The following is a 24806-nucleotide window of genomic DNA, read 5'->3' as shown; positions in this document are numbered from 1 at the left end:
TGTACATGGCTTTTATCTTTAAATGTCTCCTAGGCATCAGCAAGAGCCCACCAAGGACCCCGTCATTCTGAACGCCCTTTTGCACGTTTGCAAGACCATGCATGACTCTGTGAAGTAAGCCACGCTCAAGGCTGAAGCGTAACATGGGTTGGGTCTTAATACCACATAATAGTACAGAAGGGAATTACTGCTTTAAGCTGCCACTGTGAATAATATTATTTTATGGGGTCTATTAAGATTCCTGCTAACGAGGACATTCCCGTCCAGGAGCGGAGGGAGGCTGAGGGTAACCTTCCTAAGTAAATGAGATGGCAGATGTTTTTACAGAGACATTTCTGTTGGGAGGAAAAGGCTGGCTTCATCCAAGTGAACTCAAACTCGCTGTCTCCTGGAGATCTGAGAGCAGCAGATAGTGTAATACTGCGTTCACTCCCCAGTAACATAGGCTTTACATTTTTCTCATTAGCCAATTATTTGAAATTCAAATGCAATTGTTTATATTCTTCACATGAAGGACTTTATTTTGTTCAGTTTACTTGAGGCTCAGACCTATCCATGGGCCTTAGCTTTGGGCCAAAGACCCAATTATCACTCCTTTGCTTTCTAGTTTTTTTCTTATTTTTTTGACCTGTTTCCATTTGACTGTGCTTCAGGCAATTCCTGCTTATTTGTGGCTGAAATTTTAGTCCCCAAAGCGTTTTTAAACACAGCAGCTTGATTCAATGGAAAATGTTACAAGAATTGAGAAAATTGTTTTGGAACTTACCCATCAACACAATGAATTGTATTTCTTTTCTTTTTTTTTTTCCCTCTGAATTTTAGAGTCTTTATTTCCATGACTTTGTGCTTTCAACTTTGTGAGTAGTTATAAAAAGCAAAATATCAAGACTTTTCATAATAAATGGAACTGATAGGTTTCAGTTGGACAAAAGTAGAAATAAAGGCACAAAAAACATCCAGAAAGGCACTCACGTTAGGTGAATATTGGTTTTGGGCCTAAGTAAGATAGAGGGTTTATTTCTCTCTTGCTGAGTCTGAGGCCAAAAGGTGGAAGTCGGGTAGCTCTGCTTTAGAACAGCATCCAGGAACCCAGGTTCCTTCTGTCTTGTTGCTGTGCCATCCCTCTGGAGTGTCATCCTTGTCTTCCTGGTGGAAGCTGGCCTACCTTGACCATGTCACAGCCTGCAGGCATTGGAGGACAGCAGTTTTCTTTTAGGAATGTAACTTGGAAGGCTCACACATCACCTACATTCACATCCCAGTGGCCAGAACTGTCACATGGCCACACTTAGCTACAAAGGAGGCTAGGAAATGTCGTCTCAAAGAACGAAGGGGACGTTGCATTTTGGAGGACAGTATGCAGTCTTTGCCAATACTTATTTTCCCCTAGAACAAATCAACAAACAAAAGCCTTGGTTTCTGTTTTCTCTGGGCTCTTAAAATGTTTTAAAAATAAATTTGAGGGACTGTTTATAGGCTTTCACTTGTAAAATCAAATCTATAAGGACTTGGCATTTTCTTATTTGTATTTGTGTTAAATTTGCTATGAAATCTGAGCAACTGAGATCTGTGATGTACTTTAAGATGCATCCCCCAAATAAGATGGATTGATGGATGGAGAGGGGAATGGATAGTTATGTGATAAAGCAAATATTGTAAATGATACTGGGTACGATCTTAGTGATGGGTATATGGGTGTTTACTCTCAAATTCTTTCAGCTTTGCTGCATGTTTGAAATTTTTTATAATGATGAACAAAAGTTCTCTGAAATACAACATTTGAAGTTGGGTGTCGCTTCCCAAATTCCTAAGAAGATAAAGTTACCTTCTCTTTTGCCCTTAATAAATATATCTTGAGCACAGCATCTTTGAGAGAGATGCGACACACGTTGAAATTATGTTAATTTAGATTACATATTTTCATCAAAAGAAACACAGCCTGTGTAAATGTAAAATGTTCTTACTTGTTAAATTGCTTACTCCCTGTATCTTTTTTTGTTTAGGAACTTTCATTTCTCACCCCAGTGTTAACTATGTACCATTATTGATTTTAGTGCACTCACTCTTGAGGATGAGAAAAGAATGCTGGCGTATTTGATTAATGGATTTATAAAAATGGTACGTATTGGGGGAGAAGTTTCAGTGTGCTTGGAAATGTGATGTAATGTTTGTCCTTATTCTGGGGGAAGCAGTTAACATCATGTTCCCTGGTGCTTTTCATTTTTATTGAGATAAGATGAAATTAGAAAACATCTTACATTAGCCAGCACTCCCCTGGGGGCAAAGAGAGCCAAGACAAACTGGCTTAAGGAAAAAATAAAAAGGGGAGGGTGGGTGAGGGGGCTTACTGGCTCATGTGACGAAAAGTCCAGGGATGGAACTCTCCAAAGGAGCAGCTGGACTCGGGGTCTCCGTGGTGTCATCAGGACCTTCTGTGTGCGTGTCTTTGGCTCATGGCTCTGCTCTGCTGGCTTCCTCCCAGGCAGGCTCACTCCCCACGGGAGCTCTAGGCTTCTATTCCTTCCAGCTCTGCAGCCCAGCAGGACGGGCTCCAGCAGAAGTCCCGGGATTGAGTCTCTTTGGCTTAATTGGGGTCACTGGCCCATCCCTGAAAGAATTGCTGCTGTGAGAGGGAACAAACACACCGATTGGCCAGGCCAGGGAGATGTGCACGTCTGAGCAACCTGAATCACGTGGTCTGGAATGTGCTGCTCATCAGAAGATGGTGGAAATGATGCTGGGGCGCTAAAAGCCAGGAGTCCACTCTCCATCCATTTCAGTTACCCATTGCTGTGTAACAGCTCACCTCAAAACTTAGTAGCTTTAAATAACAGTGTTTTGTTAATTTCCACTATTCTGTGAGTTGGCTGTGTAATCAGGCTGCTCCGTGTCATGTCAGCTGGCATGGCAATCGGAGCTGGAGGATCCAGGACAGCCTCACTCATGTGTCTGGAGTCTCGGTGCTGCTGCTGGCTAGGACGTCTCATTTCTCATCCGTGTGACCTCTTTCTCTCCACTGCTGTCTCATCATTCAGTCATCTCAGCTGAGCTCTCTCTTGTGCTGAGGGCACAAGTGGAAGCTAAGGGCCTCTTGAGCCGAGGTTCAGCAATCACACGGTGACCGCTGCTGCGTCCTGCTGCATTCTCTTGGTCAGAGCAAGTCACAGGGCCGGCCCCTTGGAGGGGAGGGAAACTAGACCCCACCTCTGAAGGAGGAGAGTCCACAGGGACACTGCAAGAGGACAGCAGAGTGGGAGGGGTTGTTGCAGCCTTCTTTGGGAACAACCCACCACGCCATCCTACCCAGAACAACCTTTTGCCTTCATCCTTGGTGCACAGAGCTAAAATACCAACTGCTGGCAGGACCCTCCGTTTTAATAGAAATGTTGACAAAAGCTGACAGAAATGAAAATAACGAGACCGTTTTGAAAATAACCTTGAAAATGTAACTCATTCGACACCGGGGGTCGGTTTAACTGTCCACTTGACTGTAGGTAAAATACCAATTTGGATGAAAATTCAGGATTAGCCTTTCAATTCCCATGTTAGGAAATGTCCCCATGGCTGTTATCAGAAGCCTCTCCTGTGCCCTTGATTTATATATGGGTCATGTGGTATTTATCCTTTTATATCCCTTTGTCTGAAAGCCACCCAGTTACAATGGAAAAGAATGTGAGGAAATGAGAGGTGGAACCTGATAGCTGTAATGGAAATAGCCGTGTTAAACCTCCTCTGGACCAAAATGATCCCTGTAGCAGTAAAGTTTGTCCCACTGACCAGCTGGTCATAAATTTGAAGAAACAGGAGAAGAGGGGATTTTTAATGGTGGAGAAACTTCCATCTATGGCCCCGGCAGCCACTGGTGAGCTGCTGAGTTTGGAATCCCCATCAGGAAGCAGAAAGATGTGGCTCTTATTAGGAAAACCCTCTTGACAAATGGCTCCTAACAACCAAATTTATGTCCTGTGAAAAGGCCGCAGTTGACAAACAAAATTCCATTGTTTCCTTTCCAGTGGTTTCGTTCTAGCCTGGGAAATCCTAGCTACGTTCTGAGATTGTGTTTTATACCCTTTGGTCTCTCTATGTTCTACTCCAGTGCCCGTGCCATACAGATGAGGTGGTCATAGTAACTTTTTGGGTATATGCTGGGCGAAGTAAAGTCAAGTCTAGTTCAAGCGTATTCCAGCGTGCGTATGTGTGTGTTTCCTTGGGCACCCTTAACACTTCCACCCATTTGTATTTGTGGGATGTTGGATGACTTGTCATGAAAGTTCCTTCCCCACCACATGAAGCTCAGGAAAAACTCTCCCAATTGTGCACTTCCAGTGGCCTAGAGATAACATCGTCAGCGTCTTTCTCCTTGCTTCTAGGTTTCCTTTGGCCGTGATTTTGAACAACAGCTAAGTTTTTACGTTGAGGCCAGGTCGATGTTTTGCAATCTGGAACCCGTTCTTGTGCAATTGATTCACGTAAGGATTTTCATTCATTCATTTGTTCTCTCAGTAAATATTTATTCCTCATCTCTAGGCCAGGCACCGATTTTAATCTGGGATTCTTCTGGCCCCATACCTTGGGAACAGATACGAAAGGTGTTTTCTTAAAGGTCAATAAAATCTACAACTTTGCTTAAGTCGTTGCATGGTTTTTATTGACCTCTTTTTCTCTGAAATTTGCATATTCTGGTTCCTGCATGCCAACAGCAGAATTAAGTGAGTTGCACTGATGATTTAGTTGCAGAAATAGTAACCTAGATAGACTCCATTGTTGTCTAACCAGCGTCCCACCTCCTTGGATCATGGCTCCTTTCAGTAACTCTTCATGGTGCCCCTAGGCTGAAAGAAAGAGAGAACAGTTCTGTTTATTAAGACGTTAGGCTCGAACAACTTAAGTATTTTTGCCCTAACAACTTAGTAGCCCTTTGAAACAACAATATATGTAAATTGGTTTAAAACCATAATTACTTGCTAATGAAGTATGTCTGCCCATTGGGCACTGCACAACTTCTCGAACCTTGGAATTGTACTGGACACCACTACCTTTATTTCCTGTTCCTCAATGATTTTTTTTCTACAGTACTTTTTATCACAGCAGCTGCCAAAACCCCATTTCACAAAGGTGTGACGTCACTGCGAGGAATGTAATGCAGTCTGGTGCTGAATCTGAGCTCCCTCACACCCGTGCTTTGCACAGCGTTCAACAATTGAGCATTGCTGCGTTTTCCTTAAAAAGATGTGGCACCCCTATGAGTTTGCTACAGCACCTGGGGGGGGGGTCATGGTACATTGTTTGGGAAGCATAAGTCCAAACTTTTCGTATCTGTGGAAAGATTTCCAAATGTTCTTCATTTGCTTCATGTAAATTCAAGGAGAGCGACTTTGTACATATTTTTTTGCCGGTTATTAGGTTATGCGGCATTACTAAACTTTAGTCCTAAGAGTAGAGACTTCATCTGTAAGTTGGGGAGGTCGTAGGACTCAGCTTGTGGGTGTGAGGATTAAATGACTTAATGAATGTGGAGCCCTTCGAACAGCACCGGCAGGCTGTAAGTGATGATATGCTGCCGTTATTACAGTTCTTATGGTCCTTGTTAGTGTTGCACAGCTAAATTATATGGTCTGCTCTCAGATTTGGAGGTTTCTTTTAAGATATCTAAGATCTTAAGCCTAGTGTGTGGGATTTTTGGAAATGGAGTGAGCCATCCCTGGCTATACATTAAACCAGAAGGGGGGCATTTATGATGCTGGTTGATAGGCATGACTAACTCGCCATGGGCGCCTTTGTTCTCACCCGCTTCGAGATGTTTGCTCAAGGCGAGATTGGATCAGGCCTGCTGACCCCTTTGGCATTCCAGGGTTCGGTGCTAACCAGTCCTAGTCCTAGTCAGCTTGTGCTCATTGACTCATGTGCAGTTAATGTCCACATCTCTGTGAGAGACCTTAATCTAAATCAGCCATCATTTCATTACCATTTCTCTTTTACTTATTAACAAATCTAGAGTGTGAACCGGTTGGCAATGGAAACAAGAAAAGTCATGAAAGGAAATCATTCCAGAAAGACGGCTGCATTTGTCCGGGTACGTTCTAAAGATAAGACTCGCAGACTTTGAACTCCTTCAGGCTGTTCCATTTGCATCTTTCTAAATTGCTGTTCCCAGAAAAAGACAAGTAGTCATAAAGCTGGTTTAGTATTGATTTTCCAGGTTGATTTTTCCTTGCATATCTGTGGATTGGCCAGTCTTCTTCACGTTTTCAGAAGAAGCGATGAGAGGAGTGGGTTTGGGTGCATGTCATGGGGAGGTGGCTGAGATGGAGCTGGTGTTTTCCGTGTTGGCTGGGCGCTCTGGCTCGTGCACAGGCTCCAGTTACAGACTGGAAGGCCTGCTACCTTTTGTGCCTCTGGAGAAGTTCTCAACTTGGAAAACAAGTTTCTGCTTATTGAGTATGCTGCTCAAAATTTTATCAAAGCAATACATATCCATGTCTTTGAAAATGAAATCCTACCAAAAACATTGCAGTGAAAAGTAAGCACCCCAGCCCTGCCCTTTCTCTTCTTGTGCCTCTTGCCTCAGAGTCAACCGCCTCAAACTTTTAGCAATTTCTTTAATTACCTCTATATTTTTAAGTAATTGGCTTAAGTGCCTGCCTCTTAACTTCTCAATATTGTGTTATCTGTTTACTTCTTGCGATGATGGGTGAGTATCTATTTGTCATACACTGTTACTCTCCTTAGTTCCCCCTCCACCTCCCTCCAAAGAGGCAGTTACAGCAGAGGCAAGAAGCAAAAATTGAGGCTCAAAATGGGGAGATGAATTATTTTAAGTGTTTTTACTTGAAAATATATGATGGGTGAAAACAGTATTAATCTACCGTGATGGCATTGCCAATGTCACCTGCTGCGTTTCTGCCCTTCTTCCTAGGCCTGTGTTGCCTACTGCTTCATTACCATTCCCTCCCTGGTGGGGATCTTCGCCCGCCTCAATCTCTACCTGCATTCTGGCCAGGTGGCCTTGGCCAACCAGTGCCTCTCCCAAGGTAAGCCAGCAGTCTCTCCTTTGAGCCCTCCCTGGCTGCTTAGGAAAGCCGACTCAGCACTGTGTGTGTGTGTGGAGAGATTCCTTTAAGGAGAAAGAGAAAGAAGCAGCGATCAATAAATGGTGAATTTTAAATCTATTTCTTTAGCAGGAAGCACGTCAGACACACACACTTTCAGAGAGTCAGACAGGTTGCAGAGTGTGGGTATTTTCCTGCAGGGACCTCCTTAAATCTGTCTCAGACAGGCCCGCTCAGGCAGCTCCAACATTGTAGGCCATGTCTGCCTAGAGAATTTTAGAAGTGAGGACAGCTTCATCCCAGCAGGTTCATGTTTATTTTTGTTGGTGTGTGTTTGAAACCCCGGGAGTAGAGGCTAATGGGAATAGAATGAATCCCCTACAGCTTGCAGTTAGGGATAAAAGTTCTGCTCAGGACTGGTTCTTGTATGGAAGCTGTCCTAGAGGCGAGGATGTGTGCGAGTAGTTTATTTGGGAGGTGATCCTGGCAAGTATCAGTGGGGTGGTGGGGAGGTGAGACCAGGAAGGGAAGGAAGCCAGCCAAGGGTGTGCCAGTGGGCAGGTTTCTCTGTGGCAGCTGAGACACATTCCCACTACGGATCTCTGGGAGGGGTTGTCATATGGCCTTGGTGTAACCCACCTGAGGGGCGAGGAAAGCGGGTTATCTACCCTTTACTCCCATCTGTCATTGACCGAAGGCTGTGCCTGGGCCATCAACTCCCTGGCACTCTGGCCTGCTCCACGCCTGAGCCAAGAGAAAGCCCTCAGGCAGAGGGTTGCAAGTGTTTCCTGGGGGACACCCTTGTCACCTCCTGGGACAGCGTGTGCCCAGGGTGCGCAGGCAGAGCCCCAGCAGCTCAGCAGCAAGGTGTCTGTCTGGCAGGCTGTACCACAAAGAGTAAAGGAAATCCTGGCGATGCTTCAGGAGTGTTTGTTATGTGGCGAGCCCTTTGCACGTATTGTCTCAATTCATCCTTCCAGCAGCCACGGGAGGCCTGTCCTGTGGTTGGTGCCTCATTTCCCAGGTGAGAATACTGAGGCAGGGGTGGCAGGTGGCTTGCCTGGGATCTCTGAACCAGCCCTGGGCCCCTGATCTGACTCACGGCTGGGCCCCTGACCACTCTGATAGACAGTCTGTGCCATGTAAACGGGAAGCTTCTGTGAATAGTGTGGGGATTTCTGGCGCACTGTAGGAGAGGGACTGATGTTTTCTGTGACTGTGTGACCTCCCCGTCTCCTCCCACCTGACATCACGGTTTATGCCAGGATTAGCGACTCACCACTTGCTGCCATTGGTTTGCATGGGCGCTCTGCGTTGGTCAGAGAGTCGCCCTTCCCCCGTCTGTTAGCGTGACAGTTCTGGTGATCATCTGTGTCTTGATTCACCTGGGCTAGCTCTGGGCACTGAACTCTGCAAAAATGATTGCTACCCAAGAACCGTTTAAAACTCGGCTTGGTTTTGTTTTCGGCTTCTAGGGACTCCAGCACATTCGGGATTAAACCGAGTACCTTGCCTGTAAGTCCCACGTGACCTGGTGCCTGCCAGCCTCTGTCCTCATCTCATAGCATGCTTTAGCTACACGGGCTTTTTTCTGTTCTTCAAACACACTAAGCTGTCTTCCAGTTCAGAGCTTTTGCACTTACTGCTCCCTCTTGCTAGAATGATCTTCCCCCAGACATTTGCATTTTAATTACCAGGCAGGAGATGAGAATCAAGCCTTGTCTTTTTAGGGGGTGCCTTTCCTGTGCACTTTAGCTAAAGTGGGTGCACCTCCCTGATCTGTCGTGCTCTGTACCATCCTCCTCAAGATTGTCCTGTGCTCACCGTGCTCTGACGTTTTCTGTGTGTGTCCCTTTACTTGCTTACTGTCTGGACACCTCCTTTGCCCACCAGGACTGCAGTTCCCACAAGAGCGGGCGCCTGCCCTCCTTGTGTTGTGTGTTGGGAAACGTGAAACTTCCCCTGGCGCCTGCTGTGGTCGGGAGCCCAGGTCAGCAAGAAACGAAGACAAAAACCTGAGGATGTGCAAAGTGATGATTAGATGAGATTAGGTTGGATGTTCGAAATTTTAAATCTTATTATAAACTGGTTCCCTCCAGAAAGTTCAGCAACAGGAGACCCATGTGGGAATGCCTGAGTTTGTGTCGCCTGCAACACTGGGAACAGATTGTGAGCTGCGGATCCCAGAGCTGGGAACTGCAAGTAGAGGCCCTGGAAGCCTAGATCTTTCTTCTCTCACCTTTATAAACTCAGAACCTCGATCTTGAATGTTGTAGGTCGCAGGCGAGGTGATATGACCAGATCCCCTGTAGGGTCTCATGCTATTTAAAAAAAAAAAAAGCAAAACAGAAATTCTCTAGCTAAATAAAGGCTTCTCCCCTCCCCGAAGCCTTACTGATCCCCAGAACGGTTCGAGGAGAGCTGCGAATGGCTGCTTCTCTGTTGTGCTGCCTGTAATGCCCTCGACCACACCGAGCGGTAAGCAGTGTCAGAACAGCCCGGTCCACGTGTGCGTGGTTAGCGCCCTCGGTGACAGAGCTCTGGCCTCCTCCTCTGCCTCATCGTTCCCTTTGAGCTACTGCAGGGGAGCGGGAGTGTGGTGTCCACTTCATGTTTAATAATTTATCCGATGCTTTTTACTTGAGTCTCTAAATGCTGTAGTGCTAAACCTTAAAAGCCTATTGTTCGGAAAGCCACACACAGCAATTGCTGGCCAAAATAAATAATACATTCAATTACTGAGAATGGGAAGGCTAAATATAAATCCAGTGAAGCTTGTGGAAATGAGCCGCTTTTGTTTGCTCCCTCTCGCTGGTTATAAAACCTCCCCTCCCCCGATTCATTTTCTGGCCTCCCTTGATCCGGACTCAGTTGTCTGTCTTTATCAGGCGGTGGCTTTGCCAGGGCTGGGTCTAGCCTAACACATAAACTCCCATTGAACTTGTGGCCCAGCTGGCGTGGGATGCTGACGAAGCCTTGTTCCAGGGGAGGCCCAGTTTGGCCCTTTGGACACATTGGTGCAACACGTAGACCATTCCTCCTGAGTATTTAGGAGAAACAGAATTTGCAAATCAGTTGCTTGGTCCTGTGCTTCGCACCTAGAGGCAGCCCAGAGATGCCTCTGTATCTTTTCTTTCAGCAACTTCCCTAGGTAACTTCTTGCCTTGCTTCTGAGCGATTCTTTCTGGAAGATTATCAGGTCACAGCAAGAACAGCTTCTTTTGCCCTTTATTTTTGTCTTCATTCCTTGATCTTTATAGTTTCTAATCTCAGAAAGGAGCATGTTTTACAATGGAAGTAGTGTTTAAGGTGGGTCTTAAAAGGAAAACACGTTTATTGGAGGATGTGGGCAGGGGAGAAGGAATAATCCACGTTCTAGGTAAACGGCCTGAGCAGAGGCGTGGAGCTGTGACATTACAGGCTGTACTGGGTGAACAGCAGGAAGTTGGGATGAGGCCCTCATTCGTGGTGACTTTCAGGTCTTCTGAACGCTGTGGTCCCAGTCCTGCTCCACCACTTAGGAGCCGGGTGCCCTTGGATGAGTCAGCCTTTTTGTGCCTCAGTTTCCCTATCTGTAAAGTGGAGATGTGGCAGTGGTTCCTGTCTGTTGCGGATTAAATGAGATAACATACTTAGAGCACTTGGCCCACCAGCACACAGCAGCTGCTTCGTAAATAGTAACTTAGTGTAGCTGTCTCTCTCCAAACAAAAGTGCGGTGCGGAGTGTTAGGAGCTGGCTGTATATGGTCACGGCTCTGTGGTTTCAGAGTTTGGAAAGCCAACTTCTCATGCAAAACCTCGAGAAATCTGCAGGAAAGCACATCTTGTTTTCAAGATTAACCTGCTGAATTATCCTGAGCGTGAAAAATCTGTAGTTCCTCCAAAGGTGAAACAATAGAGAGGACAGTTAAAGCAAAACAGTGGTAAAAAGAGTGGCTTTTGTTCTTATCATTAGTAATTATGCTTCTCCTTCCTACAGAATCCTCTCCTCTTCCTTTCAAATTTTACTTATTTTTTTGCATCTTCATCTTTCAGAGCTTAGCTTACAAGCCTTGTCTTAAGGAAAACCATCCATGGCCCTCCATCCCCCAAACAAAGAGTGAGGTCAGGTTATCCTGGAAGACATGTTATGCTTACACTTCACACTTTTCCCCTCATTGTGCTTATCACCATTGTTACCTAACAAGTAAATAGTAAAGAATCAGTCTGCTTTTCTCCCCAGCAAGAATGTCATCTCCATGAGGTCATACCTGTCTCGTTCCCTGTGGTGTCCCTGGCTCCCGGCACATTGCCTACCACATGGGTGCTCAATAAATCAATGAATGAATGGTAACCACGTGATAATACTGGTTGATAATTCTTCATAATATTGATAATGTAAAATGGTACCAAACCTTTCACGGTACGGACATAACTACTGAGCACTCCTGCTGTTTGGAAAAGAGTCCCGCCAAAGCGCTCTTGGTAGGTTTTAAATAATTTATTTTTGTATTTATAGATAAAAGAAAACAAGTTAGGTTCAAACACGCAGAGGCTCACAGGCACGTTGAGTGGAGCTGTGGTGCTGGTTCGATCCATGGGGAACACGAAGAAGCAGAGAAGAAAGGCTGCAGCCGCTGTTAGGAAGCCCACTGGCTGCTGTCACCGTAACTGCTGGTGGAACTAGCCAGGGCAGCAGTGTGGAAGAGGAAAATCATTTTGCTTTCCTCCTCCTGGAGAGTAAGGAGTAGCTTGTGATGGAGAAAAATGGTCTCTATCCACTTACTACGTCTTTGGAGTTTATGCTTAAGGTCATATTTACTAGTTCTATTGACAGACCATCCTCTGAAGAATATGTTTGATGTGACTGTTTTCTCAAACCTTGAGGCCTCTGGTGATCATGGACACAGCAGGTTATTTTTACTGGAACGGTTCACAGGTGGGCAGATGGCATGAAGCTTGTTGCCCACATTCATGTCCGAACACGCATGATCCATCTCTCGTAGGGAGTGTAAGGGCCTGGGAGGGATGGCAACCACTGATAGACCCACAGAAAAGGAGCGGGGGTGCGTCTCCCTCTTAAGTTCACTCAGCTCCCGATTGTAATCGACATCTACCATTTGCTTCCTCCTGTCAGCATTTCTTGGCCATTTTTCACATGCAAGCCACTGTGCCAAGCATCCTGCCAGAAACAGGAATGCACTGAAAGAGACTGCATGCTACTGGGGAGAGCAAATCTGTGTACAGTTATACAGAGCAGTACATGACAAATGTCAGCAAGCTCTTCATAAGATGTGCCAGGGAATTTTAGAGGAGAGAGAAATGACCCTTGGCTTGGGAGAGCAAAAAAAAGCCTTCATAAAAGAGGTGGCGTTGAAAAGCCTGGAAGGTAGAGGGGGATCTGTATATGCTGAAACGAGGGAGAGGGCATGCCAGGCTGAGCCAACAGCGAGAGCAGAGGCCTGGAGGCTGGAAAAACAGTGCATCTGGAAGGACTGTCACAAAGAGAGTTTGGGGCCTACTTCTTGAGGGAGCTGAATTCTCTGCAAAGCAGCTTAGTTTTATTCAGTGTGTGTTATTTGGTAGGTGGTTTATTTTCATTTTACAGAGGAGGAAACTGAGGCTCAGAAGTGGTACCTGACTTGCCCAGGAGCATCCTGCCAATAAGCGGCCGGATCTGACCTCAAGTGCTCTCCCAGGCTCTCTGCAGCCCTGTGGATGGGTTAGTTCCTGTAAACCACACGACAAAGTTTTATTCCTAATCCCTGTTGCGTGTGATTGCTAGAGAGTAATCATTATAGATTAAACGTTAGATAAACTTCTGTAACAGGAAACAACCAGAATTAAAATAAGGAATGCCTCCTCCTTTCTGTTTAGGGAAATCGAAGCCTGCTATCCACAGAGCCCTTCACAACCTCCTGCAGGGTACTGCAGGGACCACAGAAAGGTCTGGCAGCCATGCAGGGCCCCTGAGATGTGAGTCAGCTAACATGTGGGCTGAGCAGTGAGCGAGCCCTTGACATTCAGAGAGAAAAGAGGGAGAGCGTACAGGTGCCTCCTGATGGCGGTGCTGAAACTGACAGGTCATTTATCTGTCCCCAGTGGACTTTTCACATCAAGTATTGATCCTCAGAGTGAATTTTAAAGGGCATTCTGCATAAACCAGGTGGCAAAACCAACGTTAGATAAAGCTGTCACTGACAACAATTAAGCATTGATGAATAAAGTATTTAATGGTCCCTAGGCATTCATACTTTGAATCTTGCTCTCTATACCTATTATCAAATAGTGGCCCTTAAATCCTCAAACTTAATGGCTATAAAAACAAATTCTTTTACAAAAACACAGTTTGGTAATCATGTTAAATCTCTATGGATAACTTAGCTGTTAACATTTGGACTATGAGGCTTTACCCAAAGGCACCCCAGTCTCTTGGTGACAGCACATCTTCACTGCAGACTGTATTAGTCCGTTCAGCTGCTATAAGAAAAATACCATAGACTGAGTGGCTTAACCAATAAGCATTTATTGCTCACAGTTCTGGAGGCTGGAAGTCCAAGATTAAGGTGCTGGTAGATTCAGTGTCTCTTCCTGGCTCATAGGTAACGGTCTTCTCACTGTGTCCTCACATGGCGGAGAGGGTGGGAGAGCTCTTTGGGGTCTGTTTTATAAGGGCACTAATCCTATTCATGACAGATCCACCCTCCTGAAGACCCCACCTCCTGATACCATCTCACTGGGGATGAGGATCTAAACGCAAGAATTTTGGGAGGACTCAAACATTTAGTCCATAACACAGATGGAGCTTGAGGGAGTAGGCTATGTCTTGATGTTGCATTTTATACAGTAGTTTCCGTTTTATCGATTGTCAATCCAAACCTGAACTTATCCAGAGATGGAAAATGTTGAAGACTGATAAAGATGTTTAGTAATGGGTTGATAGAACTTGAGAGTGAGTGAATAATTCTTGTAGGCTGAACCCCACTTTAATAAAGTATATTCAAGGAACAGAAGTCTTTCAACCCCCTGCCATATTTTATCCTAAGAAATTGTGATATCCTTTCCTAGTGTTCCCTGGATCAGGAGCTGTCCATCTGAGTCGTCCGGGAGGGCATATGATGGCTGAAGTTCTGCTGAGAGTGGAGTGAATTACTTTTGAGGTCTTGTTGAGCCCTGGGAGTTGATGACTCTGAGAAGTAGTAAAGATTGCCATTAGCAGTGACCTAAAGCATTGTTTAAAAACAAAACACCATCCCTGGAGGTGGTCTGGCTTGTCACTTCTTGGCTGTTCCTCATGATTCATGTCTTGAATCATATTCCTAATTGACAGCCAATGACACAGAAGGATGAACTCACTCTGAGGTTACAGTTAAATCTGAGTTCATTTTATCATGTATGGAGGCTGTTTGGTAAGACTGCCCTGTATCCTGTTGAAAAACAGACAACTTGTACATTCTTTAAAATCTTAGTGATTTTTATTATAAAAATATTTCATGCCCATTTGAAAAAATTCCAACAATACAGAAAGTAGAACGTAAAAAAAGTGAAAAGCCCCAAAATAAAAGTCTTCAGTAATCTGCTCTGTCTCCTCCCCTCTAGAAAAAAAATCTACTGTTTACAGTTTAGATATTTTTCTTGATTTTTTAATTCTATATATCCATTAAAAAATACTCCTTCATTTTCATATGCTCTCTGCCTCTCTCTTTGCCCCCTGCCCTCCCCATCTGTATTGTTGCACATACATGCAGTTTTCCCCCCTTTAGAAGTGAGACTGTGTTTTCCACAATGTTTTTCAATTTGGTTGTTTTTAGCTTATCGGTAAATCTTGGCCCTTCTCCCCGCTGCTCCCTCCCGTCCACCCATGTCAATACGTGCAGATCCACCCCATTCCATAATGGCTGTTCAGTGTTCTATTTCTTGTCTTTTCCTTTTTGGAAGTCCAATAAATTATTTTCCCAACGCCCCCGCCTCCATTTTTTTGCCCCAAACTCCTATTGAAAAGTATTTGGACGCTTTCCAGTTTTTTGCTCTTGCACACAATGAGCAACCTGCATCTTAATTCTGAACATTCTGAAGCTTTCTGACAGTTGTCCAACTGACTGCTATTTTAGTCTCTTAGAACATGGAACCTGATTGTTCAGACGGTCATGTGCAGAGCCTCGGTGTACAAAACAGGTACCAGTGGGCCCTTCCAGTGGGCGTGCCTGTGGGAGGCCACCAGCCCCGAGTTACCCACAGGAGCTGGAAAAGGCCTCAGGGCACAGAGTGAAGCCTTTTAAAGCCTTGAGAAGAAGAGTCCTTGTGAGGGGAGCTGTCTAGAGCTTGAACTCACGTGGAGCAGTTAATCAGAGAGGAACCTTCCTGGCCCATTGGCTGTGGGGTACCCAGTAGCCCCCCAGGCCCTGGAAGACGTGCGTCACCCTCAGCTTAGTGCCTCCCCTTCCACAAACGAGGAGGATGGCCGGGCTTTAGAGCGGCGGGGTGCTAGAGTCCACAGCAGTGGGTCCCCCAACCCCCCCTTCCCCATCTTGTCCTGTTCTGGAAAAGAAGGCAGGGATACTGCTCAGAAATGCCTGTTGACTGCCTGCCTGTCTACCTTACTGCCTCATTGTCTGTTTTGTACGTTTCTATGATTGAAAATTTTATAGCAAACTTGTATTGCCTTTGTAGGCTAAAGAAAAATTATTTTTGGAAAGTTACATTAAAATTCCCAAACAGTAACCTAGCAGTAAGGGAAAGGTCCTGCTTACCTTCTCCCTCAGCCAGCACTCCTATGTCACATTTAATTGTTTGGCATTATCTTGCCTCGCTTTTGTATGCATCTGCATAAATATACACACTTTTCTTCTTGCAAAGATAGGATCATGCTGTACACAGCTGTACAACTTTTTGTACTTCATGGGTCACAGGCATCTTTATAGTCAAAACATAAATGCTGCCTGTCCTCTCTATTAGCTACATCATTTCTGTGGTGTGGCAGTGCAGGTTTCTTCAACTAGTCCCTTGTTGTTGGGTTGAGCTTAGAGTTGATATAAAGACACCTTCACCCCACGATAACCATTGGCCCAGTTATCTGTAGTAACTGGGCAGCATGGATGACCCGTGGGTACCATTTATCTCATATCTTCAGCTGAGCCCTTGTTTTTAGCTTCTGTTCGCATCTCACCTTCTCCCAGGGTTTGCTCGTGACATATATTTTGATGACCATTCTGTGGTTTTAGTGGCTCTGTGTTTTGGGTGTTTTTGATTTCTCCATGGCCTTGTGGATGTTTCTAGAATGTCATGCTCCTTTGATGTTCTGCAGACCCTTTGAAACCACCCAGACTGGGAAACAGGAGAACCTGAAACCTCAGACGGAAAGTTATCAGAAGTTCTGTGGGAGTCGTCCAGCCAGCATCCCTGGCCCTTCCTCACGATCTCTGTGACGTGATGAGCAGCCTGCCTGGCCGAGAGTCATTGTTGCTGGTGCTGCTGTTTGCTTCTGGCTGAGTGTTGCCAAGTTAAACCTTTCAGAGTGCGCCTATTGCTGCTGGAAAGTCATATTCTGTGTTTATCTGAAGGGTTTAGAAAAATCTTTTTCAAACCTGTTGAATTATAAAATTCGCTAGAGAAGCTTGTTTAAAAAACAAATGGTCCAAATGATTAAGATGGCAAATTTTGTGTTATGTGTATTGTACTAGACACACACACACACACCCCCAAAAAAATGGGAAGGAAAAAGCAAATGGACCAGATTGCACTTTGTAGCTTTAAAAAGGTTGACAATGTACTTTATGTGCAGCCGCGAAGTAACCCCCAAGACTTGCTGTGACGTGGGGGCAGGGATTGCAGTGGTGTCTATTATACGTTAACTCCGGTGAAAAGAAAGAAGGAAAAAGTAAAGGAAAAATGTATTTGCTTCTATCCCCTTCGAAGCACACCCAAGCAGCAGATAATATTCTTTGCCTCTGAGAAGGGAACTGGACGGCTGGGCACAGGAATGGGGAATGTTACCTTTGGAATTTTGAATCATGTAATTCTTACCTATTGAAAGATAAATTTTTTAAAAAGTTAGGTTTTCAAGTCTCTATCTTGGATAATGTGGTTCAGGACATTTAAGGTGGAGCTTGGCAACCTATTTATGTATTTTAAATAACAGCGTTATTGAGAAGTGATTGATTCATGTCTAATAAAATCCATCCTTTTAAAGTGTACAGTTCAGCGTTTTTTAGTATATTCGCAGAGTGGTATGACCATCGTCCCTAATTCCAGAACAGTTTTGCCACCCCAAAAGGAAACCTGGAACCCATTAAACAGTCACTCCCTGTCCCCCTGCTTCCCCCCCCACCCCAAGCTCCTGGCAACCACCCATCTACTTTTTGTTGCTGTGGATTTGCCTATTCCGGTTATTTCATTTAAACGCATTCTTACAATGTAGATCTTAATTTATGACTGGTTCCTTTCATTTAGCGTCATGATTTCAAGGACCATCCATGTGGTAGCATGTATGTATGTATGTGTATTATGCAGCGTCCATGTAGACTTGGAGGGACTCCCAGACTGTCTTGCAGAGTGGCTGGCGGTACTGTGTTACGTTCTCATCAGCAGTGTTTGGGGGCTGAGAACCTGTATTTTTAGCAAGGATCTTGATGGTTCTTACAATAAAGCAGTTTTGGAAAACACCGTTTCCGAGGGTACCACGGCTCATTCCGTGCAGGCCTTGTTCCCAGGAGGGTGGGTGTGTGTAGTGCGTTTGCCCGTCTGGGTGTTGGATAGGAGCTGGTTTTAATTCAGGATGCTGTACGCCAGTTCTCTCTGCATCACTGGAAGTCGTTTTGGAGTGGAAGTGTATTTGGACCATGCAAGCATTTGATCTTTTTGGGTAGTTTAAAATTTCCTCCGTCAGGTCGGCATTTTGTCTATTTGGGCCTTGAGGCTTTTTCTCACAGTTAGTGCTTTGGCAGTTTTAGACAGAACTCTCTCCCCTCCCTGTCACCCCCACTCGAGTCCTTCCCTCTCTCTCCCCGTCCCTTCCTCCCTGTCTCTGTCCTCCTGTCCTCCCTCCGTCTCACTCCCATCTCTTTCTTTTTCCGTCCCTCCTCCTCTCTCCCTCCCCTTCCTTTCTCTCACCCTTTGAAGTCTTCTTGTTTTGCAGACTACTTCATGTTTCTTAAACTGTCTGCATTTCCCATGTGATTCCCTGGAACTTCGGAAGTCCGAAGCTGTGTGTGTGTGTGTGTGCGTGTGTGCGTGCATGCGCATGCGCGCATTCTTTCACTTTTCACTTGTCATTTCTCTAACAAATACGGTGTGCACTAGAGTAGACTCAGACCAGAGTTTGAGCCCGGGCTCCACCACCAGTGCTGGCACCTCCTGCATCTGCAGGATGCTATTGTGGGACCAGTCACTTCTCTTTCTGCACCTTATTTCCCAGTGGTGCTGTGGGCCTGATGACATTCCTCATGTGGGGAACGGGAGAGTCAGTGAACCAGTTCAGTTGAGCCCTCAGCCTAGGCACCTGTGATTTCTAGGCTTTCTGTAAAAATTTGCCATCTGCTTTTCTCAGTGAGTTACCTAAAGCCAGTGTGACTGAGGTTCTTTGACTGAATTGCTCAAAGAAGGAAGGAGGGAAAGAGGGAGAGAGGAGCAGCCACAGCAGTGCCCCGTCCACCGGATGTTCACCAAGTCAGTTACGGGGTGCGGAAACCTCCTCTAGGACTGCCGCCGCACTGGGCGCTCAGCGGGCCTGACCTCCGTGGAGCTCTCGGGACCGGCCTCCAGGCTGTGTGAGGGGGAAAGCAGACCCTGAATTGTTCCGAGTTCTCATACACGGACTTTTCTTCTGTCTTGCAGCTGATGCCTTTTTCAAAGCCGCTATAAGCCTCATTCCGGAGGTTCCAAAGATGATTAATATTGACGGAAAGATGCGGCCGTCGGAATCATTCCTTCTGGAATTCCTCTGCAACTTCTTTTCTACTTTATTAATAGTTCCGGTACGTATCCCCAGAAGGGCTGTAAGGGATGTCTTCCTTTGACCTGCTTTATATACATTCTTAGCCCTAAAACTGTAGGGTTGTTCTGTCTATATCTGTGTTTTGGTTTTCTGCTCAGCTGTTTGAATTGCTCTGTGCCCAGAGAGTATTAGGTGAGGCTCTCTATGTGACCAAGGGGGTGTCACTTAGCGGTTAAGGGCTCAGGCCTGTGGACCAAGATGCCAAGGATGGAATCCCAGCGCCCCCTCCTTCCAGCTCTGTGTCTCGGGCAGTGAGGTAACATCACTGAGCTGCCGTTTCCTCATCCATAAAGTGGGAGTAATAAAGTATCTGCATCTCTGGGTTGCTGTGGGGCATAAGTGAGCGGATATACATACATGGTTAGGACAGTGCCTTGGCACGTGGTAAGCACGAAAAAGGTGATGGTGATGTTCTTTTGTTGGCGCTACTAGAAACCAAAACATTGCGGAGGTCAAAGGGGCCGTTGTTGGAAAGATGCTGGGGTTTCTCGTGGAATGTAAGAGGTGAGCATTTGGGCTTGGGCTGGAAGGAGTCAAGGCCACTCCCGGGACCCAGCACTCACCTTGGCGGGGGTTCTTGACCTGGAGTCCACCTACTCCCTGGGTCTGGCAGGGTGACCATGATGAGAAAAAAAAGTGACTTCTATGTTTTTGCAAACCTCAGTGAAATGGAGGCTTTTGCTCCATTATGAGTTACAGGCAATAAGCCACAGTAGTAGTCACAATAGCTGGGACATTTTCTCCAAAAGTAATCAACAGTACATTCGTATCGCACTTCAGCTGGGAAAGATATTTCAGAAGACTGTTTACGTGCTTCCTTCTTTAAAAAGGCACCGTAGTTATTACACCCATCACTAAGTCTGTTATTTAAAAGTATTCACCAAGAAATAATAAATTACAATATAACCAATACATTGAAAAACTATTTTGACAAATATATTTTAGCATAATTGGTTTCCTTTTAGTCTTATGTATTTTTCTGCATTAAAAATAATATGCTGAGTTGCCCATAAGCTTCACCAGCCTATGAAGGGTCCAGGCACAAAACAGCTTGGCTCCTGGTGGAGCCAAATGTGCGTAGGAATCAGGGATACTGTTAAAATACAGATTCTTGGGGCCCTCTCCCAGAGAGTCTCGCTCAGTAGGTTGGGAGTGGCCCCTGGATCAGCATTTTTGAAAGCTCCCTCAGCCATTCAGGTGTGGGTGGTCCTAGGACCGCACTTTGAGAAACATCTCTCTGGACTCAGGCCATGAGACTAACTCACCTCCCATGGGTACGGGTTCCTTGCTGCAGTGATGAAAATGTTCTAAAATTGATTGTGGCAATGATTGCACAACTCTGTGAATATACTAACAACCATCGAATTGTGTGTTTTAAATGGCCGAATTATTGGGTGTGTGAATTATATCTCAGTGAAGCCAAGAAGACAAAAAGTAACCCAGATTCCAACTCTGCAGTTGAGATCCCAAGTTCTTCTCTGGAGAGAGGATCACATGGTCAGGAGGCCGGACTCGACGCTTGACTTTTGTGTTTTCACATCCCCTTCCTAGTACTTTATAATCAATTTCTCACTTTTTTGAATAGTCTAGTTATTTGTCAAGTGAAGAGACCCCCCAAAAGTCAGAGTTTCTAATGAGAAAGTTGATCAGTGCTATTGTTCATTGATTAATTGGGATGCATTCACCTTCTGCATATGGGATTTTCTTCATGTTAAACATCCCTGGAGTCTTGCCAGCCCAGTGGCTGAGTGGTTAAGTTCACGCACTCTGCTTTGGTGGCCCAGGGTTCACCAGATTGGATCCTGGGCACAGACCTATGCACTGCTCACCAAGCTATGCTGTGGTAGATGTCCCACATATAAAATAGAGGAAGATTGGCACAGATGTTAGCTCAGGGCCAATCTTCCTCAGCAAAAAGAGGAGGATTGGTGGCAGATGTTAGCTCAGGGCTAATCTTCCTCAAAAAAAAAAAAAAAAAATCACTGGAGCCTTGATGAAAAAGCCTTGTGCTTGCACTCAGAAACTTGCAATCTATCCTGACCCCTGTGGCTTTGGGAAAGTTGTGTAACCCCTCAGAGCCTCCACTGTCACCTTTCTAAAATGCCATCAAAATGCCCACTTCCCAGGGCAGCTGTGAGGCTTGAATGAAATGATAGCTAGGAAAGTGCTTGATGAACCAGAAGCTCTGCCCCAGGGTTACAAACTGATGACCAGTGGGTGGAATCCAGCCCGCAGGCACGCTTGTTGGCTACATAATGATGGAGGACATTTGGAATAAATTACCCACATTTAAAAATGGTAGATCACAGGAAAAAAACCGACTTCCAGATCTTCAGTTCCTCTTGAAAAATCAGGTCCTGCCATGAGGGGCCCACTTTCCCCAACTTGGCCAATTGGCCGTAGCTGGAGAGCAGCTTCTCTGTTTGGGGGGTGGGGGTGGGGGTGCACTCTCTCTGGCTCCCCTGGGCCCCCCTGGACCCATTACACCCATTTCTGTTGCCCACCTGGCGCTGTAGGCATTCATGGGAATGCCCCTGGGCTCAGCAGATTTTATGGTGCTTGGTAGCAGCGCTCCTGCTTTCGCTGGAATTTACTACAGATGCTGACAGCTCACGGCTTGGCGCTAGGTGCTCTGTGCCGGGCCAAAGCCCCTCGTCAACGCTCAGTCTCTGGGAGTCCTCCACCCAGCCCTGCAAGGTGGAAGTCTCCTCTTAAGGGAACCTAGCGCACGAGGCCACGCAGCCAGGGAGCAGCAGAGCTGGGATTTGAACTCGGGTCTGTGCTACTCCAGAGCCTGGCTTGTACGATGCGAGCTGGAAACGTTTGCAGTGCGCTTTATTTACTCAAGCTCCCTGAGCCTTAACAGCCCTGCATCCCTCCTGGGGGGGGCAGCGCTAGGAACTGCCGGCCGGCTCTGCAGGTGCCTAAGATGTTCCGCCTGCCTAGGCAAGGCTGCGTGCTCCCTGAGCTCCGACGCTGTGGGATGGGCCTCACGGCAGCCACGTCAGCATGAAGATGACTCCCATATCCCACTTTTATTGGTTCAAATTGTTACCTTTTCTGGCACAGCTTTTGTTTTTTAAACTTTATTGTTGTAGGAACGTTCAGCATGAGATCTCCCGTCACACATTATTAAGTGTGCTGTACGGTGTTGTTGGCTGTGGGCCCCGTGTTGTGCAGAAGATCTCTAGTGCTTGTTTGTCTTGCTTAGTTGAAACTGAGCAATAACCCCGTTTCCTCCTCCCCAGCCTGTGAAAGCCACCATTTTCCTCTTCGATTCTATGACTATGACTCTGTTAGATGCCTCATACAAATGGGATCTTACAGTATTTGTCTTTTTGTACTGGCTCATTTCATTTAGCATAATGTCCTCCAAGTTCATCCACGTTGTCATACAGCACAGAATTTCCTTCTTTTCTAAGGCTGAATAGTATTAGTTGTATGCATATACCACATTTTCTTTACCCATTCATCTATTGATGGACATTTAGGTTGCTTCCACGTCTTAGCTGTTGTGAATAGCGTTACATGGCAATACTAGTATCTCTTTGAGATCTTGATTTCAGTTATTTTGCATAAACACCCAGAAGTGGGATTGCTGGATCATATGGTAGTTGTGTTTTTAATTTTTTGAGCGACCTCCACACTGTTCTCCGTAGCAGCTACACCATTTTGCATTCCCACCAACAGTGTGAAAGGCTTTATAGGATGGGTTTGAAAAGCTTTGGTTCATTTTATTTGTTTAGAAAAAAATTGAAGCCATTTTAGACCAAATAGAATATGTGGCCTGCTTTACTCGTACTTATAAATGTGGAAATAAACATTCCCTGGGACAGTCCCCTCTCCTCAGCAGCAGGCCGCTGGTGGTGTGTTCTGGAGCCTGCTGGGCGGTGTTAGGAGCGATCACCATCTTGGCGGACTGCAGGACAGTCTTCTCTGTATAATTGAACTAACGCATTTCTGTTAACAACGTTTGGTGGGACGAGGAAAGCAAAATGCATTGCACAAGTTCGGTGTTACCGCTCCAGAGGCCCAACTGTGATTGAGCTGAAATTCGTAGACGATGGAAATGTTATTGCCATCAGTTTCCTGGCACTAACTACCTAGACACAGCAGAGAAGTGTCATTTCTGCTACTTCTCCTCGTGAACAGGTCCGGCCATGGCCGAACAGGATGTCGGGAGCTAAGCTTCATTCGTTCCGCCTGTTTCGCAAATGTTTGTTGACCTGGGGATTGAGGAGTGAACAGAGAAGCATGTCCTCCCACTCCAGATGACAGACGCTAAGCAAATACACGCTGAACTACGGTTGTATCAAGTGCCATGAAGGAGTGCAGGGCCTCTGAGAGCCTCAGATGTGAGGGGACGTGGGTCAGGGAAATACCCGGAGAAAGTGCCCCTTGAGCTGAGCTCCGAAGGAAGGCTTAACTAAGTACTTAGCTGAGTGCAGAGGGGGAGCAGAGGGCATTCTGGGCGGAGGGAACAGCGTGGTAAAGGCCTTGAGGTGGGAACGGGCCGTGTGCCTTGGAGGGACTGGAGGAGAGCCGCAGACCAGCGCATGGGGAGGCTGAGGGACACCAGGGGCTTAAGCTGGCGAGACAGACGGGCTGGCTCCTGCAGGGCCAGGTAGCTCCCTAGACAGTAAGCGACAGCCTCGAGTCTGCATGGTGACCTGTCTCCTGCCCTTCCACCCCCTCCGTGTCCCCTAGTCCCGTCTCTTTCCGAGCTTCCTCCCAGCCCTGCCGTGTTCTGGCTCCTTTTCTAAAGGACTTTATTATTTGTTTAACCAACAATTACACACCTCTTACAATGAGCCAGCCAGCAGCTCACAAATATTCACTCCCAATGAGCCTGTTATTACCCTCATTTCACAGAAACAGACCCTGGCACAGAGAGGTGAAGTGACACGCGAGGGTCACCAGCCAGTAAGCGGCCAGAGAGCATTCAAAGCCAGGATGTCTGTGCTCTGTGCTATCTTCACTGCCTCTCAGCTCAGCTCTCCTGGGAAGTTAGTATTTCAAGGTTATTCCTTCTCCCCCCGAGGAGTGACATTTAATGGAAGAATTTCCACAGACCAGGGACCCAACGGGATCTTGCTAATAGTGGAAGCCAGGCCCCTGTCTGCCCAGGTGCGAGAGAGGTTAGGAGTCCCTCATGGGCATCCGTCTGCTCTGTCAGAGAGGCAGCCCTGGCGGGGACATCAAGGGACCCTTTTCCCACTCGGATTACCAGCTGAATCCAGGACCTTTTTTTCCTTCTTTTTTAAAAAACCTGTGTTTGCCTTGCTTCAGTTGCTTTCACTGAGCCATCAGAGTACAATTTGTTTTTAATGTTGGAACCACTGAAGCATGGATATCTTGGAGAATTTTTTCCTCATATGGGGGTTGGACATAATCTCTCGTCTCTTCACTTATGAGCAAAAACTCCCAGACGTAGCTTACTGCAAAGCTTTCTGTCACCATGACCCCTTCGCCCACCTTTCTGGAGGTGTGTTGAATCGTTTCCCACAATAGTCATGACAATTGTGTTGAAATTAAGTTACTGGAACATTCAGATCGTCGTCTCTCCAAGGCAGATCCTTAAATAAAGTATATTTTGAACATCCACATAGCAGAACCAAATAGCCTAGTTAGAAACAGCTGTGAGCAGAGCAGGCAGTGGTGAGCGGCCAGCCGAGGCCCACTGAAAGGAAGGCAGGCATGGGGTGGGCATTCTGGTGCGTGCCGTGTGAGGCATTCAGACATCTGAGTGTCACGTGTCGTCATTCTTGCTGATACCCTGACAGCAG

The 24806-nt window shown here is 46.1% G+C and overlaps 1 protein-coding gene across 2 annotated transcripts in view; it reads left to right on the top strand.

Moving 5' to 3' along the window:
• VPS35L (VPS35 endosomal protein sorting factor like) overlaps positions 1–24806 on the top strand; it is a 112146-nt gene that overhangs the window by 68943 nt on the left and 18397 nt on the right. The window contains exons 22-28 of one of the 2 annotated variants that reach the window (XM_070566570.1): positions 34–114; positions 2055–2118; positions 4371–4469; positions 5996–6073; positions 6917–7031; positions 8525–8564; positions 16333–17221. In XM_070566570.1, the coding sequence (XP_070422671.1) occupies positions 34–114; positions 2055–2118; positions 4371–4469; positions 5996–6073; positions 6917–7031; positions 8525–8564; positions 16333–16453 (598 nt within the window). In that variant the 3' untranslated portion in view covers positions 16454–17221. Of the gene's footprint in view, positions 1–33; positions 115–2054; positions 2119–4370; positions 4470–5995; positions 6074–6916; positions 7032–8524; positions 8565–16332; positions 17222–18860; positions 19001–24806 lie in introns of those variants that run through there. The other variant, XM_070566569.1, reaches the window with a different exon arrangement.

The sequence above is a fragment of the Equus przewalskii genome, chromosome 12 (genome assembly GCF_037783145.1).
Source record: "Equus przewalskii isolate Varuska chromosome 12, EquPr2, whole genome shotgun sequence".
NCBI lineage: Eukaryota > Metazoa > Chordata > Mammalia > Perissodactyla > Equidae > Equus > Equus przewalskii.
This window is presented reverse-complemented; position numbering and strand designations above follow the sequence as displayed.